Raw genomic sequence first — 18,606 nt, 5'->3', positions numbered from 1 at the left:
TCAACAATCTTAAAGTTTAAAAGTTAATAAACCAGGAAATATATTTGCTAGCAGCATTTCTGTGATTGGAACAATCTTCCTGGAAAATAATGCAGTGCCATTAGCATGAATACTAGGTTCACCCCTTGTTTAGTTTGAGTTTCAGTATTTTTAACTACTTGGTTTGAATTTCAAGGGAATTTTCATCAAAAGAAAAAAAAAGTCTGACATTATTGTACATTTTCATAGAAAAATGAAATAGCCCCATAGTCCACCTGGTGGTAAATACACTAATTACAGGATGAGTGCTTAGGAGATTTGCCTCTGATGATGATAATGATTCTGGAGAGAACGATAACAATAATAATAAGCACCACCTATCGGGTGTTTGCTCTTTGCTTTAGATAGAACATCTCTCATTCTTACCATAACAAATGGAAAGGAAGTGTCCATTCTTTTCCATTTTACACGAGGCAAATGAAGTTGAGAAGTTAGGAAACTCACCTGAGATACGATAGGCTGCTTCAAGCCGTTAGGCTGTCCACACTACGTGACCTGGATCGGGAGTCGCCTTTCCTTCCCCTTACCTCCTGGCCAAATCCCACCTGTGGCCACCCACTCCCAATGGAGAGCCGTCCTCACAAAGGCAGCCAAGCCATCGTGCTTTCAGAGGAGACTTACTAAAATGACGAGGGAAGAAGGAACATGGGTCTAGCAAGAAAGGAGGAGGCACTAGGAAGGGGGAGAATTATTTAAAATTAAGTATTAATACATAACACAAGCATATATAAATGAATATTAAAATCAGGATGGTTTTTAGCCATTTATGGAAATGAGTCTGTCGTTTTTCCTTTCTCTTACATGTGAACATGACTAGCCAGCACTGAATGATTTCTGGCTTAATTTATAAGCAGGGCAGGTGAATGGTTAAGGGTGTACAGATTTTTGATCTTCCTCTAAAAACCCCAATAAGCAGTGGCACCTTCCACAGACCTTGTTTTGGAATTCCTTCGATGCCAACTTATAATGCTGAATTATGACACCAAATGACTCAGAGCTTTTGGAGGCGAAGAGCAGCATGTGATTCAGGATGTTCAACTCGTAAATCAGATCCTTATTCTGAAATCACAAGGAAAACAGGTCATCCCATGCACACACAGCTGCCCCAGCTACCATTCCCCCCAGGACCATCTGCTCACTAACCTCACTGTTGTATTCAATCACAAAATCCGTTAGATGCTGTTTTATGACTTGATTAAGGGCAATTTTGTTGGTACTGTCATTGATAAGCTCCTGGCGGGTCACAATTTTTCCCTTGGACAAAAGTAGAAAAATGGTGGGTGATAGCTTGCATGGTGTAGGCACTTAATAAATGTAAATAGCACAATTTCCTCCTTAGATAAAAGCAAAACATCAAGGGATGATGGCATCCCTAATCCATATTCTAGGTACTTGCTAATTCTGGATAGCTGGGCACATTAGCTACAGATGGTAAATGGGTATGTGGCAGCTGCAAAAACCTCTCCCATCCCCAACCACAGGAGTGTAATTAACTGCGAGCCCACCCCAGCTGCCATGCTCTGGAATCTATCACTGTGTTTGTGCTGAGGACAGGCTTCTCACACTCTGCTCCCAGTCAGTGACTGAATATATCAGGGATTCTCAGGCAAGCCTGTTGCTGGGAGCTTCTGGGCATCCCCGACGGGCAGCTTTGCTTAACTTCCTTAGACTCCGCTGCAGTATAAGACTCTTCCACCCAACCTCCCTTCCTTCCAAAGGCTTAGACCTGCATCATACTCTGATGGTTCTCTCTGTCCCCACCCCCCCACTCCCATTTTCCTTTACAGGTGTTTTCCCTTAATAAATCTTTTGCATGTCTTATGGGTGAATGCTCTTAGAAAGGCCTGGACTAATACAGGGTATGGCAAGATTCTTTGTAGACCAAGATCAAAGTCTGAGGGGAAGGAGAAAGAAGCAGCTAAGCTGGTAAGAAATGGAACATGGATTCAAACTCAGGCAGTCCGACTCTAGTGCCTTGCTCTTAAGCATTGCAATAGGCCAAAGCCCTCTTAAATTTATTTTCCAGGTTGGCTATTTGTCATTTGATTATTTTGTGATAGAGGTTATTCTGCAGAACTCTTAATTTTTCTGTGGTCCAAATGTATCAATACTTTCTTTTCATAGTCTCTAGGGTTTATGTCATGTTTATAAAGGAATTTCCTCACTCTAAGGCAGGGGTTCTTAACAAGGGGTCCATGAGCTTGAATTGAAATAAAAAAAAAAACATTATTCTTATAGGGTTGTGTTGGTGCAGGTGTGATATATTTATTAAAAAATATACAGTATAGTGTGGACTTAGTAAGGGGCCCATGGTTTTCACCTGACTAGCAAAGAGGTCCATGGAGCAGAAAAGGTTAAGAACGCCTGCTCTAAGGTTAAAAAATAAACGCTCCTGTGGCATCTTTGAATCTATCCATGGTTTCATTTTTCATATGTCAAATCAGGAATCCATCTGGAATTTAGTTTGGTATAAAGTGTGATGTATGCCTTGAGCTTCAGTTTGTTTTTGTTTTGTTTTTTCTAAATGGCTACCAATTGTCTCAATATTACTCATTCAAAAATCCATATTTTCCCCACTGATAAAAAACTATATGACACACTCTATTTCCATCTGTATTTGGATCTATTTCTAAACTTTACACTGCCCCATTTAAAAACATAAATCAGATTATTTTATGCCCAAGTTTAAAACATCTCAATGGCTTTGATGAGCCAAGGGAAAAAAAAAAAGTGGTTCAGAGCCTTCTCTTGGAAGTCAAGCAGATCTGGTTTTGACACCACCTCCTGTGTAGCTTTGGGCAAGTAACCTAAGCTTTCTGAATCATATGAAAAAGAACGTGGCTATTGTAAGGATTTAGCTCTGTGTGGGAAAGGAACCAGAAAATCAGTGTCTAGAACGGACGCTGTCCAGCAGAACTTTCTGTGATGGTGTAATTGCTCGATGAATCTGTGCTGCCCAACAGGGTAGGCACTAGCCCTATGTGGCTACTGAGTACTTGAAACGTGACTAGTGTGATTCAGGAACTGAAACTTTAATTTAAATAGTCACATGTCGTCAGTGGCTGCCATGTTGGGCAGGGTGGGGCTAGAGCACAGAGAGGGAGGGGAAGTGAGGTATGCAGTGAGGCTGGGGAGAAAGGTGAGAGTCAGAGCGTGAGAGGCCTGTGGGCCTTATTCAGGATTTCAGTCTTCATCCTAACAAAGAGGAAACCATTAAAGGACTTTCAGTGGGGAAGGACTTTCAGATTTGCATTTTGGAAAGATGGCTCTTTAGAGAATTTGAGAAAGTGTTGTAGATTGGTTGGGTGGCTGTACAGGGGATGGTTACTTGATCCAGGACATTTGCAGTAGAGATAGAAAGAAGTGGATGGATTCAAGGGATATTTTGAATATAAAGTCAATAGGATTGGGGCCATGCCTTGGTTATGAGGAGTGGCAAAGAGGGAGTTGTTAGAATAATGCCTGGATGTTCTGGCTTGCTCAACAGGATTGGAGAGATGGTGGTGCCATTGAGAGAGAGAGAAATGCTGGGACTGGAGAGGAGACCATGACCTTGGGAGGGACCATGTAAAGACACCTGGCAATGGATATTAGAGGAGTCTAACTGGGGATGGCTATTTGTAGGTCATGGGTATAGACACGGTAACTGCTAATGCAGGGTTGAGGAGGGAGCATGGGCCACAAGCCTAGGTTTGAGTCTTGAAGAATAACATTTCCCAGGTAAAGAAAGAAGGTGCTTTCAATAGAGAATGGCTAGAAAAGTCAGATACAGCCAGAGAGTGATTTTAGAGAAGTCTACCAGTCCAGAGTCATTTAATGCACAAGTGCCAGAACCAGAATTTGAACCCAAAGCCTGAACATTTCCCATTATATTGAACCAGAGAACCCCTTGCTAGCAACGGGATCAAAGGCCTACCTTCTTAAATACCAGGACACTGTCAAGGATGACGTGGAAATGCCCCATGGTATTGCCAATCGATATCGCTCCAAAAGTTAGCTCTGGGAAGTCTTTGATCACATCAAAGAACAATTCTGCTACTTCTTCCTCCAAATCCTGTTTGGGGAAGGATACTTGTTAAGACTTTGGTAGAAAGCAAAATGCCTGACTTATATAAGCAGAAGGTAGAAATGGGGGCCAGTTTGTCTCGTCACTTTTCCAAGTTCTGGGGTTTTGCTTGGTCACCTAAATCCTCTGTTTCATACCCCGAATGTTTCAAAGGCTATGTCTAAGGCCAAAATAGGGAAATCCATAAAGATAAATGGAGAAAATCTATAAACTTGACTTTTTCCGATTATTAAAGTGAAGACTGTTTTAACCCTGGGGTTGAAACATTTTAACGGTTGCCTCATAATTGCTTTCAGAAGAGGCAATTGCTTTGACCACATCTAGTACCAAATATAAATGTGGTATCTAGCTATGGCTGTGATTCTAACCTTTGTTCTTTAGCTTGAAAGAAAATTGGGGCCAAAAGCACAGGTCAGAGAGAGGGATAGAGAGGCACCTTCTCCCTCCATGTATAAATGCAACGCCCAAATGCTGACTTCCACTGGGAGAAAGGCAGAAGCCATCCAAGTTCCATTAAATTACTTAAGGCACATGAGACACTCATTCTCCAAAAATAAAAACAATTTGAAAACTGTTAATCAACACAGAAAACAAAATCAATAAAAGCTATGAGATATGTTATTAGCATATCTAATTTATTTATGTTCCTGCCCAAACATTTTCCTCTGTTGTACCTACGATGAGGGTTGGTATATTTTCAGATGGCAGCATGTTTACACTGTGTTTTGGATTTCAATGGAAATGTGGAAATGCTTGGAAAGAGGTTAGGGACATAGGTAGGCCTGGCCCAAGCATGGCTCTCAATTGTCAGAATCATAGAAAACAATGGCTCTCAAATCAGAAAACAAGACATCCTACTGTTGAGTGAGGTACTATATAGGTCCCAAAAATCAGTGCCACTCCAATTTCCTCTCCATTCCTGTACACCTTTATACCTTGCTCCTCCTAACACTTCAGCTTCTATTTTTCTTTCTCTCTACCCACAGAAAACCAGCTCATTAGATGGGGAATAAAGGGCATAGAATTAACTCAGATAGATGAGCTCCCCTCACCACACCCTCCTAGACACAGGACTCTCACCAATCCCAAAGCCTCCTCCCACCTCTGGACCCCATTACCTGGAAGAAGCCAATGATAACCAAGGGCCTGGATTCCACAAACTCTACCATCTGCTTAGTGTTGGTGAATAAAAATGCTTTCTGGCTAATTTGTCTTCTCAGCCAAACGACCAAAGCAGCCGACTCAACCACTCCTAGAGAGAGACACAGTTAAGTGGATTTCAGAGGTTTCCCCTTGAACTGGAATAAGACCTGTCTTCCTTAAGTTGAGTCATTAGAAGCATCTTGCCTTGGGCTCCCAAACCCTTAAAGACCAGGGTCAGTTCTTCCATCTCCCCTAAGCCCCAAAACATCAACAACAGCAGTGAAGTTTTATTGAATGCTCACCAACCAAGAGCCAGGCATAGCACCGAGCGTCATGTGTACTGTGTCCTCACAACAGCCCCGTGGCATGGACGCTCTTATTCGAGGTTCACCTTACCAATGGTCACCCAACTAGCAAACCTGGGATTCAAACCCAGGAGGAAGCATTTCCATCTTTCTCTTTTTATCCACCCTCCAAGGTGACAGGAAAGACAGATTTATTTTCAAAAAAATAATGATAAATAAAATGTAAATTAAAAGACATCTAGTCTGTGACTTCGGGAAAATTCCATTATCCTTCTGTGCTTCTGATTCCTCAGCTGAGAACCAAATCTGCTCTCAGGTCACAGAATTCTGACTTCCATTTCAGTTATAATATGGGAGATGTCAAGCACACAAAAGTGTCAGCTTCTAAAATTGGATTCATATACCACCCAGGAAGACACAGTTGTGTGCCAGAATGTACACAAGGCTCCATGTGCTTCCCAGGATCATCAATGCCACACTCTGGCAGCAATGTTATTAAGGCCTGCTATAGAACAGAAGGAAGCATTTCAGTAACTTCAATGATAAAGTGACATATTTTTAAAACTACGTTTGTTGTGAGTAGCTTTGGACTCCATTCACAGACCTTTATTCATTCACCCACTCACTCATTCCTTCACTCATTCATTCATTTGACAAATATGATTTGAGTGCCTATTATGTTATCAAGTGCTGTACCTGGCTCTGGGGCAATACTGGTGAGCAGAAACAGGCACATAATCGCTACCCTATAGCTCTCGCTCTCGAGCCATTGAGGGAGACAATCATCAAATAATTTCACAAACAAGAGCATAATCTCTCCCCAGGTAAGAATTTGTGTGTGTGTGGTTAACTTAATTTATCTTTAATATTCTTTCCCTCTCCCAGGTCCATTTATAACTGAAAATAGGACGTAAAAATTATGGTTCTGTGGGGGCTGGTTTTTTTTTTTTAATTTATTCCCCCCCGCCCCACCCCCCAAGTTGTTTGCTCTCTATGTCTATTTGCTGTGCATTCTTCTGTGTCCACTTGTATTCTTGTCAGAGGCACCAGGAATCTCTGTCTCTTTTTGTTGCATCATCTTGCTGCGTTAGCTCTCCATGTGTGTGGCCCCATTCCTGGGCAGGCTGCACTTTTTCATGTGGGGCAGCTCTCCTTATGGGGTGCACTCCTTGTGTATGGGGCTCCCCTGCATGGGTGACACCCCTGTATGGCACAGCACTCCTTGTGTGCATCAGCACTGTGCGTGGGAAAGCTTCACCACGCAGGTCAGGAGGCCCTGGGTTTGAACCCTGGACCTCCCATGTGGTAGGTGGATGCTCTATCCATTGAGCCAAATCCACTTCCCCAGGTAAGAATTTTAAAGCACAGTTCTAAGAGCCTAAAGCAAAGATAGCTGACCTAGACTGCAAAGTCAGAGCGAGATTCCTGGAGGAGATCACATATCAACTGAAAACTGAAGGATGTCTAGGAGTTAACCAGGATGCAAAAAGGACAGGGAAGGGCTCCAGGCAGAGCAAGCAGTCTGTGCAAAGGCCCTGTGGCAGGACAAATCACCACATGGGGCATGGGGATTGCACACTGAATTGCTAAATTAATTGGAAAGGACTCTCAATGATTTTGCTTCCATTTCTTAAGACCGTATTTTAAAATTTATAATGAAGCATAGTATACATGCAGAAAGGCCTGTAAGTTATAATGTATAGTTTGAGGAATTTTCACAAAATGAGCATACCTTTCTAAGTACCACCTGAAGCAAGAAACAGAACATCATGAGCACCGCAGAAGTCCCTGCTGTGCTGTCTCCCTACCACGACCCAGGGGATACCCCTATCCTAACTTCTAACACCCTGCAGTAGTTTGCCTGTTCTTGAACTTCATATAAATGGAATCCTACAGCCTGTATTCTGGCGTCTGCCTTTTTCATATTCGTGAGATTCTTTCATGTTATTGCATGTCCTTATAGATTTATTCCCACTCCTAGGTGGCTTTTCATTCCACAACCTACTTATTGATTCTCCTTTCATGGGCATTTGGGTAGATTGCCGCTTGGGATGATTATGAATAATTTTTGGCATGTCTTTGGGCACACGTGTGCATGCACTCCTATCGGGGATATTCCCAGGAGTGGGATTTCTGGTCCTATGCTCTGTTATGTTCACCTTTAAGCGATAAGGAGAAAGCAAAATTTAAAGTCACAGCCAGCCAAGCACTAGAAAGTTCATAGGAGGAGAACATGGTGGCCTTGGGAGACCGGAGAGGGGTATAAGAGGTTTCATGCCATCCTCAGACCCCCAAACTCCACCATCACCTTTCAAGAAGAAACGGGCACATGCAATGAAAACCAACTGTTTCTCTTATAGGCAAATGTCCAACAAAATTCTGTTGTGAGTGCCCTGAAAGGAATTGGCTTCAAAATTCTGAAAATACCAAAAGAAGATGATCAAAAGTCATCTAGATGGGCTTGAATTCTAGGTCACCGGAACTACTGCTCTGATCTCGCCCTGCGCCTTGATGATGCCCCGGCTGGCCCCTGATACCCAGGAAGCCAGACTTGGGCCTCCGCTGCCCCTTCCGCCGGGGCTGCCCCTTCCACGGCTCTTCAACGGGCGACTCCTCCTGGTTATTCAGTTCTCAACTTGTTCTCCTCTTCCTGTCCCCCCCACCCCCAATTTTCTAATTTTTCTTTCTCTTACAAACTGTTTTATTTTCTTCACTGAGGCTATCACACTCTGAAATTTTTATTTTGGGGACACTTATTTAATGTGAACTCATGATGATAGCTGGAACATACCAGGTGCCTAAGAAGTAATTACAGGATGCATGTATGTGGTGAGTCACGAGGTGAGCTGGCTTGAGGGAACTTGATTTGAGGCCATCTTCTCTGGAGCCCTGAGCTCTGTCTGCCCCTCTGGATTGCACGGGCGGGAGCTGTGAATGCAGCAGAGGGCCTGTTCCTGAGCACATGCAGAGCGGGCGCTGCCCTTGTGGGGTACAGGCCTCCTGTGCCTGGCTCTGAGCCAGAGGACGTGGTGACAACTGAAGTGTGAACGCTCTGTCAATGATTGACTGGGACGGCGCTTGGCTGCATATTTCCAGGTGCAAGCTCTGAATGTGCCATTAAGAAAGACCCTAGAGGTGACCCGAGGCTCCCTCCATCAATCCTTGGAGACTAGAGGGGAACGTGGACGTGAGGCTTTGACCTAGGGAGGACTAAATCCCACTTGCCTCCTGAAGGAGGTTTCAGCGAGAGTCCCATGGTAGGAGACATGCAAAGCACCATCTCGTCTCTCGGCTCAGAGCAGCCCTGCCAGGTAGGCAAAACGGACATTATTCAGCCCATTTGGAAAAGGAGACATTGGAAGCTGGGGACCAAGCTGGGCTTGCTCAAGTTGACACAGGTAGAGCAGGCAAGTGCTTGTTCTACAAACCGGGTGCCCTGAGTCCCAGCGAGCCTCGCTCCTGGCATCCCATTACCTCTTTCTCTGGTTGGGGACCCTGAGGGGGAAGGCGGACAGACAAGCCCAGCTAAAATACGAGCTGACCCCTTACCCCAACCCTTCCTGCAGTAAATCCTGGCAATCCCATTCCATTCAAACTCAACAACTAGATGTTTCACATGTGGACTGGGATCAGGAAGCAATAACAATGCAATAATAATAATAGCCACATCTGGCATGTACTTAGAGCACAGCACAATGTACAGCAGGGGCTGGCTAACTATCGCCTGTGGGCCAAATCTGCCCCACCTGGCCCACTGTTTGATTTTATAAATAAAGTTTTATTGGAGCACAGCCATACCTGTTGGTTTACGTAGGGTTTCTTTCCCACGACCCTGGCAGAGTTGAATGGTTGCGACAGAGACTATATGACCCATAAAGCCTAAAATATTTATTCTCTGATCCTTTATAGAAAAACGCTTGCTGACTCCACTGATTGCTACCTGAGGGTCCTTGAGAAAGTTACTCCATCTCCCCATGCTCAAAGCACCTCCCACGTAAGATTCTTGTGACACAGGAAAGGGCCGACAACAGGGCCTGGAACAGCCAGTGTTGAGCTGTGCGGCAGGCCCTGAGCCTGGCAAGCCACATTTCATCTTCCCAGATGTCCTAGGAGGAAGAGATGTTCACTGCCCCCATTTTACAGATGAGAAAACCGAGGTGCGACAAGAGGAAGTCATTCCTCCTCAGGCGTGTAGTGAGGATTTGAATTCAGAGTTCTGTCCTCTTTGGAGGACCCAGGAGTGAACACGAGGTCACTGCCTTTTGGCGCTCTCGGTGCCATGAAGTAGACAAACAAGCCACAGATGCAAATCTGCGCTGTGAGGGCTGTCGGGGGGAAGCGCGGGTGCCGTGGGGCCACAGAGCTCCTCGCCAGGAGACTTCTGGGGCAGGTGATGAAGTTTCCCAAAAGGCAGAAGAGGCCCCAGGTGCTGGCTTCTGGCCCATCCAAAGCCAGCCGTTGCCGCCTCATCCCCCTGATGCCTCTAGGTGGAGGCAGTCGGTTCTCACCTGTCCTTCTGCAGGTAAAAGTGGCTCCTCTTTCCAGCCCCAGCACCTGAGCCGCTCTGTGGGCGGATACTTACCTCGACAAAGCAACCCGGACCTCTCCCTTCTTCACAGCTCTCCCAAAGCCAACACCTCAGTGGGGCTCACTGCGCTGCTCTCGCTCCACACCTCCCCGCCTCCCCTCTACACACACCACCGTCCCACAAGCCTGCGGGAGCCACAGCCCTGTCAGGTCTCTTCTGTAAACCCGCCTGGAGATTCCCTCTTCTCAGCGCCTTCCTCTGAGAGCCTGGCCTGTGTCTCTCCTGCCCCCTCGTGTCCATTCTGAGAACTGCAGGGCATCCTGCACCTGGTCAGCCCCTTGGTTCTTGCAACAACACTCAAACAGGTTTATTGGAAATTGGCTGTATTCCAGGCCCTGTGAAAGGCATCCTCAGTTTCCTGAGATTCAATCATTCAACGCTTATAGAACCCAGACATTCTATTAGAATAGCAGGGCCTGTGCGGGCACGTTTGGGTCCATCTGTTTTATTACACCCATCCATCCATTATGCATCCACTTAGGCATTCATATATTAATATTTTACAAAGGAGGATCTACCCGTGTGCCACACCAAGGCCCATAATTCTCCAAGCATCCCCAACATCAAGACAGGGCTCGACACCTTGCAGTTTCTCAGTAAATTAGTGGCAAATAAATGAATGAATAAGTGAATGAAACAGATGATGAGAGAAGTTTAAGTGTTTAGTAGACACTTCACCCCAAACCTGTTTTTTTCCATCATCTCTCAGTCTCTCTTTTGGCCATCTAGTGCTTCCTTGGCTGGGGACTGTCAAAATCTTTCTAAAGTAGAAGATGGTAGTGGGGTAGAGTTAGCAACTCAGTCTTCGGCAGCTGTAAACCATACGCCCCTCTCCCCTCCTGACCTCGTGCTGTTTCTATGGCCCACCAGCTGCGGAGACACCTACCAGCTGTGGGAGAAGCAGCTCTGCCTCCACCCAAACCCATTTCCTTTTCCTTATGGACACAGAGCTGGAGCACATTTCCCAGCCTTTCTTGCAGTTGGGTGTGGCCCGGTTTTCAGCCAATAGAACTCAAGCAGAAAGTGGTGTTGGCTGCTTCCTGACCTGAGCTGTGACACGCTCCCTTGGTGAGCCTCCACCAGAGAACACAGCAGGCGGCTCTGAGGCCCTGGGGGAGGGCAGAGCCACAAGCCGGAGGAAGGGGCCTGGGTCCCTGAAAGGCTGTGTGCAGTAGAGCTCTCTCTACCTCCCCCAGCTGCCAACTGGGCTTTATGTGGGCACAAAGTACATCTGTAATTCTGTTAAGCCCCTGCCATGCTGAGGCATCTGTCTCTAAGCCCCATTACCTTTGCAGCTGATGGGCTCCGACCTGTTGCCCTCAAAAAACAGCACCAGCTCCGGAGCCTTCTTAATGTCAAACTCCTCCTGAAGTTCCTTCTCGACTGTGATGTCCACTTTGCCAAAGCCAATCCCGTTCTTGCCTTTGCCCATCATCTCCACAGCTTTACCTAGCTCCTCAGCCATTTTCCTGGATTTCTTTGAGGATGTGTTGTCTGTAAGAGCCATATGAAGACAGAAGTTGCTAGAACCTTTCCCCACTCCTCCCCATCTCCCAAGCTGGAGTCTTGGTCTGGGTGTCTTACCTCCGGGCACTTTCCTGTGCTCATCTGGTAATGGGAAAATATTTAGAAATCTGCCAGGATGGGAGACAGGAAGGTTCATTAAACTGGATATACAAGGAGACGCCTATTAGGGTCCTTTGGGTTCAGCAATGTATTCTAAGAGCTTGACATATATCAACACATTTAATCCTCCCAATAACCCTACGGGGAAAGATTAGGATTATTATCTTAATTTTGCAGATCAGGAAACTGATGCGCAACGCAATGACCTATTTACGTAAGGCTCCATGACAGTAAAAAGCATAGCCAGGCCAGGCACCCCCCTCAGCCTGGCTGCAGAGTTAGTTCCTGCTCTCTAAACTCCTCCATGCCTTTAAACACGGAAGCACAGCGTCTGGTACATGCTACCTACAATATACATTATTATTGTAAAATTGCAATAGTCAGAAATGATGACCAGAGAAGGATATGAGCGCCATCTCCTGGGCAGCGCTGGAGCTAACAGGACAAATTCCTCCTCTCCAGTGGCCAGACAGCTGCGGGTAAAACGGGGACGGGTGAAGTTATTCTGTTCCTCTAACCCCTCCAAACCCCTCCCCCTGCTTGGGGGAGGAGGGGGAACGAGCTGAAGCAGTGGGGGGTGGAGCCCTTTCTCGAAACAGCCTCAGGGAGCCACTGCTTGGCTGGCGGGCTCTGAGCGAGTTCCTCCCAGGCAAAATGGGAGGGGACCAAAAGGCCATCAATTGGCCTTTCTTCGTCCTGATAACATTGTGAGACTGCAGGTGTCTGAGGCTCACGTGGCGGAGCCAGGGCCGAGGGTCACTGACTTCCGTCCCAGCCTGAATACTTTATCTTTCTCAAGCCCCAGTCCATCTGGAGCCCTTGGAGAAAGTGCAAATGGCCTTCCCGCTTTGCAAGGCGCGGCGGGAGGGCGCGCACCGCCCCGGGTCGCACACCTGTTTCTACAGGGGGACGCGAAAGTGAGTGATGGCTTTCATTAAGCTCCCAGTCAAAGGACGGGAAACAGGAGCTCTCCGCCTCCCTCACAGATCGATCCCTCTATGCTGCCTGCTTTGTCACCATCACCTCCTCGGCCCGGGTCTGCCGGCTCTCCGCAGCCTCCCCCCTCGCCCACCCCACCCCCTCCCCTAGCCTTGCGCTTGGGCGGGGCTCAGGGCTGCTGACCACGTGGTGTCCTGAGCGGGTTTCTAAGGGCAGATGCTGGGGGCGGAAGGAGACCTGGAATGGGTGTCACACAGTGGTTCCACCACTACAGCCCTGTGCACCTGAGTGCCCATAATGCAAGTGAGAGAAAGAGCTGTGAGAGCTGGAGCCCTGGGATCTGAGCTCTAGGTGGGCAGGACCCGCGATCTCATAAAGAGCAATCCTTCCTGCTTTCATTCCACAAATGTTTTTCAGGATCCATGTGCCAGGCGCTGTTCTAGGTACCTTGACAGCTACAGAAGGATAAAAATCCCTGTCCTCGTTGGAAAAGGCCTAAAATAAACAAAAGAAAGAAGTAGCTATGGGAGCTGAAGTGGCTCAGTGGTTGAGTACCAGCTTCCCACATAAGAAGTCCAGGGTTCATCCCTGGGCTCCCAAACCTAAAAAGAAAAGAAAAGAAAAAAGGGGGCAAAAGTAGCTATGCTATGTTAGATGATACGTGCTACGGAGGAAAAAGAAAAAAAAAGCTGGGATGGTGGTTGGAGGTGTCAGGGGGCTTGGATGTAAAGTTGGAAGGTTACAGAAGGCCTCGCTGAGACGCTACATTTTACTGATGATGAAGAAGGAGCCAGCCCTGTGGAAATCTGGAGGACTAGCCTTCCAGGCGGAGAAGGACAAGTGCAAAGGCCCTTAGGTAGGAGTATGTCTGGCATATTTGAGGAACTAGAAGCCAATCAGGTCTGGAGCAGAGAGAGCTGGAGCAGGGGTCAGATGATGTGGGGCCTGGTAGACCATTGAATAGATTTTGACTTTTCCTCCAAGTGATATGGAAAATTACTGGAGGGTTTTGAGCAGAGTTCCGATGTAATCTGACCTACTTTTTTTTTTTTTTAAACAGAATTGCTCTGAATGTTATATGGAGTTTAGAGCAAAGAGAGAAAAGGGTGGAAGCAGGGAGACCAGTTGGAGGCTATCATAATAATTCAGGTGAGAGACGGTAATGGCTTGGACGGTAATGGCTTGGACCAAGGTCATGGCGATAGAAGGGGGTAGAAAAGATGAGTCTAGAGAGGTTTCTAAAGAGTTGACCAGAATTCTTGATAGATTAGATGTGGGGTGTGAGGGAAAGAGAGGAGTCAAAATTGAGTAATTGTAAGGATGATGATGGTGATAGCAATGATCACAAAATATAGTAATAATAAATAGGAAATATATAATACATTATTTTAAATTATTTCTAGAGTCAGAAATTCAAGACTTTGGAGGGAGCATGTTCGCCATCTGGTGGACAGCTATGGGACAACAATGTTTGTCACTTGTGCGAAGCCCTATGCTAAAGCGCTGCCAGCACTGTCTTGGTTAACCTTGCAACAACCCTTGAGAGTTCTCTCTTAAGAGGTGAACAACGTTATGGGCAATGAAACAGAGGCCAAGAGATCTTACAGCTAGTAAGAGGTTGGGATGAGCTCCAACTTCAACGCAGACTGACTCTGAGTTCCATGCCCTTACTGTATAGGTCAGCTTGTCTGAAAAATGTTCCTTTTCGCAGGAGGGGTGCGATGGGGGCACCTTTCCCAACTCTCCTGCTCTGGGTGGTCTCCTGCCAAGGCAGAGAGAACCCGTGGAGCCATACCCACTCTATGAGCCACAGCCCCGTTTTCTGGCTTCTGTTCTTTTTAAATTTGCAGATTGATTTTCCCTCTGGGCCTCTGGATTCTTGAACCCCAAACTTGTGAAGGTGAAATGAAAGCACACACCTATTAGGTGTCTCAGTGCCTCTGTCTCACCCCGGCCAACTGGGGTTTGGTTGGGGGATGGAGAAGTTTCAGCTCTACTTTGCATCTGGGGCAGGGTCCTGCATGGTGGGCTGTGGATGGCCAGGGGACCCTTTGAACCTGCTCGCTGCCTGGCACCAAATGGACATGAATTCCTTAGGTTATCTCAAGAAACCAGAGGTAGCTATGGCAGCTTAGAGCACTTGCGGTCCAGGCAAGGTGCCTCATTTTCCTCATCTGAAGAACGGGGGTCTGACTGGCTGCTACACCTCAGGTTGTTCCTACATGGTAAGACAAAGCCTGCCAAGCTCGGTTACAAGGCCTGGCCCCAAAGTGCCCAGTAAGCCTTGATCGTGACCATGACAGAGGTGGGGAGTCCCTGGTCTTGTCTGGACCAGATGTTCTCTGGGAAGGAAAGATCTGTGGAGGTGTCAGGATCCCTAAGCAGTTATTCTGGCTCCTGGGGAAAGGGGGACGAGGTCGGCCAGCACCAAGATATCCGCCCCAAAGCCTGGGCCTATGTGTGCTCCTCACGTGGAGCTCAAGATCATATCAGAACAGGCACCCGGGGCCATGTTAGAATAGCCGCAGCTCTCCATCCTCCTGCTGTGTAGACGTGCTCATGGCTAATGGAGCCAAGGTCAATGTTTGTTGTGGGTCTCTGGTAGATAACCCCAGGCTCCTTTTTCTGAGCAGCCAATGGGAGCCAGGGGAGGGGCTGGTGGTTGGGGGAGGTGGTGAGTGTAGGGACTGGGGATTAACTCCTAGGAGTCTGCCTTCTTAGACCAGTGGTTCTCAGTGGGGGACATGAGGCACCATCTAGAGATGTTTTTGATTGTCCTCCTCGGGGGGTGGGCTGCTATTGGCATCTAGTGGGTAGGAGCCAGCGAGGCTGCTATACATCCTACAATGACCTGACTGCTCCCCACAAGGGATTCTCTGTCCACAAACGTCATTAGAGCCAAGGATGAGAAACCCTGCTTTCCACCAAGCTCCAGACAAGGCATGAATTCTTCTGAGAATGACCCTCTTCCCATTCCATAGGGCCATTCCGAGGTACAGAGGCACTCATAGCTGGTAGGCCCTTTGGGATCATCATCGATCCCTTCTGGTTCCTCAGGGGCCAGCCAAGAAATTGTTCTGACCTCTACAATGGTCTATAGACCCTAGAGGATCTGTGCCTGCTCATCTTTCTGACCTTGGCTCCTACTCTTCTCAGCCACTCGGGTTTAGGCACACCACACAGGCCCACCCCAGGACATTTGCACTAGCTGTTCCCTCTGCCTGAAATGCCCTCCCCCAAGACATGCTCATGGGCTGTTCCCTCACTACCTTCAGATCTTTGCTGAAATATCACCTTTCTGGAAGGCCTCCCTATTTAAAAGTGCACACCCACCTCTAGTCACTCCTTGCATTTCCTGTTGTTTTACTTTTGTTTTCTCTATAGACTTTTCATACTATATATTTTAATTATTTATTTGTTAATCATGGCTCTCCCCTCTCCAGGATGTAAGTTGCATGAAGCTAAGGATGTTTGCTTTGTTCACCATGGTCTCCTCAATGCCTAGAAAAAATCTGTCATAAGTTTTCAATCAGTATTTAATGGATAAGTGAATAAATGAATGAATGTACCAGTTATCAGCACAGTGCTGTAAGGTAGACTGAGCTCCAGTTTTCATATTAAGCTTGGGCTTAAATCCAGGCTTCCTCACTTACTAGCTGTGTAACTTAAGGCAGATTATTTAAGCTTTCTGAGACCTGTTTGTCATTATGTATAAGGTAGAGAGAATGATAGCAAGTTCAGTGCCTGGAACCAGGTGCTCAACACATGACAGTTACTATCGCCATCACCATCATCATCATCATCATCATTGTCCATCGCAACCATCCCCTTCATCTTCATCACCATTATTGTCACCAATGTTACCTACTCCCAAGACAGACTCGTGCCACCTCTGCCGTAGGGACGATTACTACATGGCCTTGGAGACAGTTCATGATAAATCTCTTGGCCTCTCACCACTAAGGATAGCCCTTCCTTTTCTCTTTGTCTCATTCATAGAGAAGATTATGGACCAAAGACAGCTGATTTCATTCATTCATTCAGCATTCATTCATTCAACATCTATGGAAACCTGCCACATTCCAAGTATAATGCCCAATGTTAAGAATCAAGAATTGGATGCTATTTTTTCCCTGCCCCCCCCCCCCCCCCCCCGTGGTGCTCACAAGTTTAAAAGCAGTTTCAATACAGGATGGCAAAGACTATGAGAGGGAGGGTACAGAGGGCTGGGTAAGCATAAGGGTGGGGCTCCTGGCCAGTTGGCAGGGGAGTGACCAGCAAGGGGACTCCATGAGCTTAACCCCCACAGTCCAGGTGAAGAAGTGGAGGAAGGACACGGGAAGCAGAGGGGACAGCCAGGGCGAAGGCCAGCATGATGACCCATTCTGGCAACCACGAAGAACTCACAGTCTAGAGCACAGCGTTCAAGGCAGGCAGAGAATTGCGCCTCAGCTGGATCAAGCAGGGGACGCTGGAGGCATGTCAAAGAGTTTGAGAATTTAAAGAACCATTGAGGGTTTTTAACCAGGAAATGACAAAACATGATTTGCATTTTAGCTACATCTCTCTGGGTGCACTGTGGAGGCAGCACTGGATGGGCGGGATGACCATTTAAGAGGCTACTGCTGCAGTTCAGGCGGGGAACGAGGGGGAAGGACGAGGCAGGAGCTGAGGCAGCAGCTGTAGGGATGGGCAAAACTGGAGATTGGAGCGAGATTTAGGAAGCGGCATCAACAGGACTTGGTGACAGGTTAGATGTGGGGGATGGGCGAGACTAGGAGGAGGAGTCAAGAATGACCTTGAGGTTTCTGACTTTGACATCATGTGTCTGGTGGTGCTCTCAGTTAAGGCGGGACAAGTCAAAGATACTGCATTCATTTGGGACACGTGGCATTTGAATCAGCCAAGGGATATCCAAGAGGGAGAGTCCCACTGACCATTGATTCTTGGCCCTGGAATCCCCAGAGAGATGAGAAGCTGGGCTGTAGCTAAGGATCTGAGTGTTATTGGGGCCTTCCGTGGGCACAGTATTTGAAAACTCCCTTTTGTAAAGAGTCCAGTCACCACTGGACAAAAGCTTTGATGCTGCTTTCTCCACATGATTAGTTTTTCTAAAGGTCATTTCAGAAGGCATGCCAGTTTTGAGATCGGCTTTTGATTTCAGTTGTGTATTGGCAGGAAACAAATATTCAAATGTAATGAGTTTAATTGAGAGTCTCTTTTAGATGAAATCTTTGGATTTCATTTTAAAGTATTCAAATTGGTTGTTATCAAATGTAATTAAAGTGTGTAAAATGGATTGGCTCTCTTGGTAGCCCCAGGTTCAGTGTTAGTCCCTAAGTTATAAAAGTCAGTTAAAGCCCCAAAGAGCCATAAACTTGCCCTTCTGCTCTGATTAAAACAGCAGCCACCAGGCAGAGCCCGGCATTTGGTCTTGGTCTCACACTGACAGTGTAGCTTCCCCAATCTTATTCACCTGCAGGGCCATTTTTGGAAGAGTAAACGTGTGTTGAGGTATGTATGGTGTTGTGCCAAGTATGGGGGTCTAAAACCTTCAACATCTTCATTGAGGGCACCAGATATTAGAGCCCAAGCCAAAAAGAGAAGGTGGCTTCAGTGTCTGACCTGTTTGTGTCACCCATTCGCTTACAGTTCCAGGGCAGAGCAAGGCTGCAGCGTTCTCACTTCTTCGCTGTGGAAGGGACCATGAACTGGATGTGCGGGTGGTGGCTGGAGGTATCGGGTGAATGAGGGCTGCACGAACACGGTGGTAGGAATCCTCCAGGAAAGCAGACACTCTTGCCCTGCTCACAGGCTGCCATAAAGAAAACGGCCAAGCCAGATATCTCCTACAAGGTCTTGCTCAATGGGTTTGTAAACACAAGCCTGCACCCTGATGC

General features: G+C 46.9%; 1 protein-coding gene across 1 annotated transcript in view; it reads right to left on the bottom strand.

The window, feature by feature from the left end:
* PDILT (protein disulfide isomerase like, testis expressed) overlaps window positions 1–18,606 on the bottom strand; it is a 35,027-nt gene that overhangs the window by 6,299 nt on the left and 10,122 nt on the right. Inside the window, exons 3-7 of the mRNA XM_004460572.3 lie at window positions 11,429–11,635; window positions 5,224–5,357; window positions 3,956–4,093; window positions 1,183–1,293; window positions 973–1,098 (exon numbers count right to left, since the gene is read on the bottom strand). Coding sequence (XP_004460629.2) covers window positions 973–1,098; window positions 1,183–1,293; window positions 3,956–4,093; window positions 5,224–5,357; window positions 11,429–11,635 — 716 coding nt within the window. The remainder of the gene's footprint in view (window positions 1–972; window positions 1,099–1,182; window positions 1,294–3,955; window positions 4,094–5,223; window positions 5,358–11,428; window positions 11,636–18,606) is intronic.

The sequence above is a fragment of the Dasypus novemcinctus genome, chromosome 23 (genome assembly GCF_030445035.2).
Source record: "Dasypus novemcinctus isolate mDasNov1 chromosome 23, mDasNov1.1.hap2, whole genome shotgun sequence".
NCBI lineage: Eukaryota > Metazoa > Chordata > Mammalia > Cingulata > Dasypodidae > Dasypus > Dasypus novemcinctus.
The sequence above is the reverse complement of the archived record's forward strand: the minus strand, read 5'-3'. Positions and strand labels throughout refer to the sequence as shown.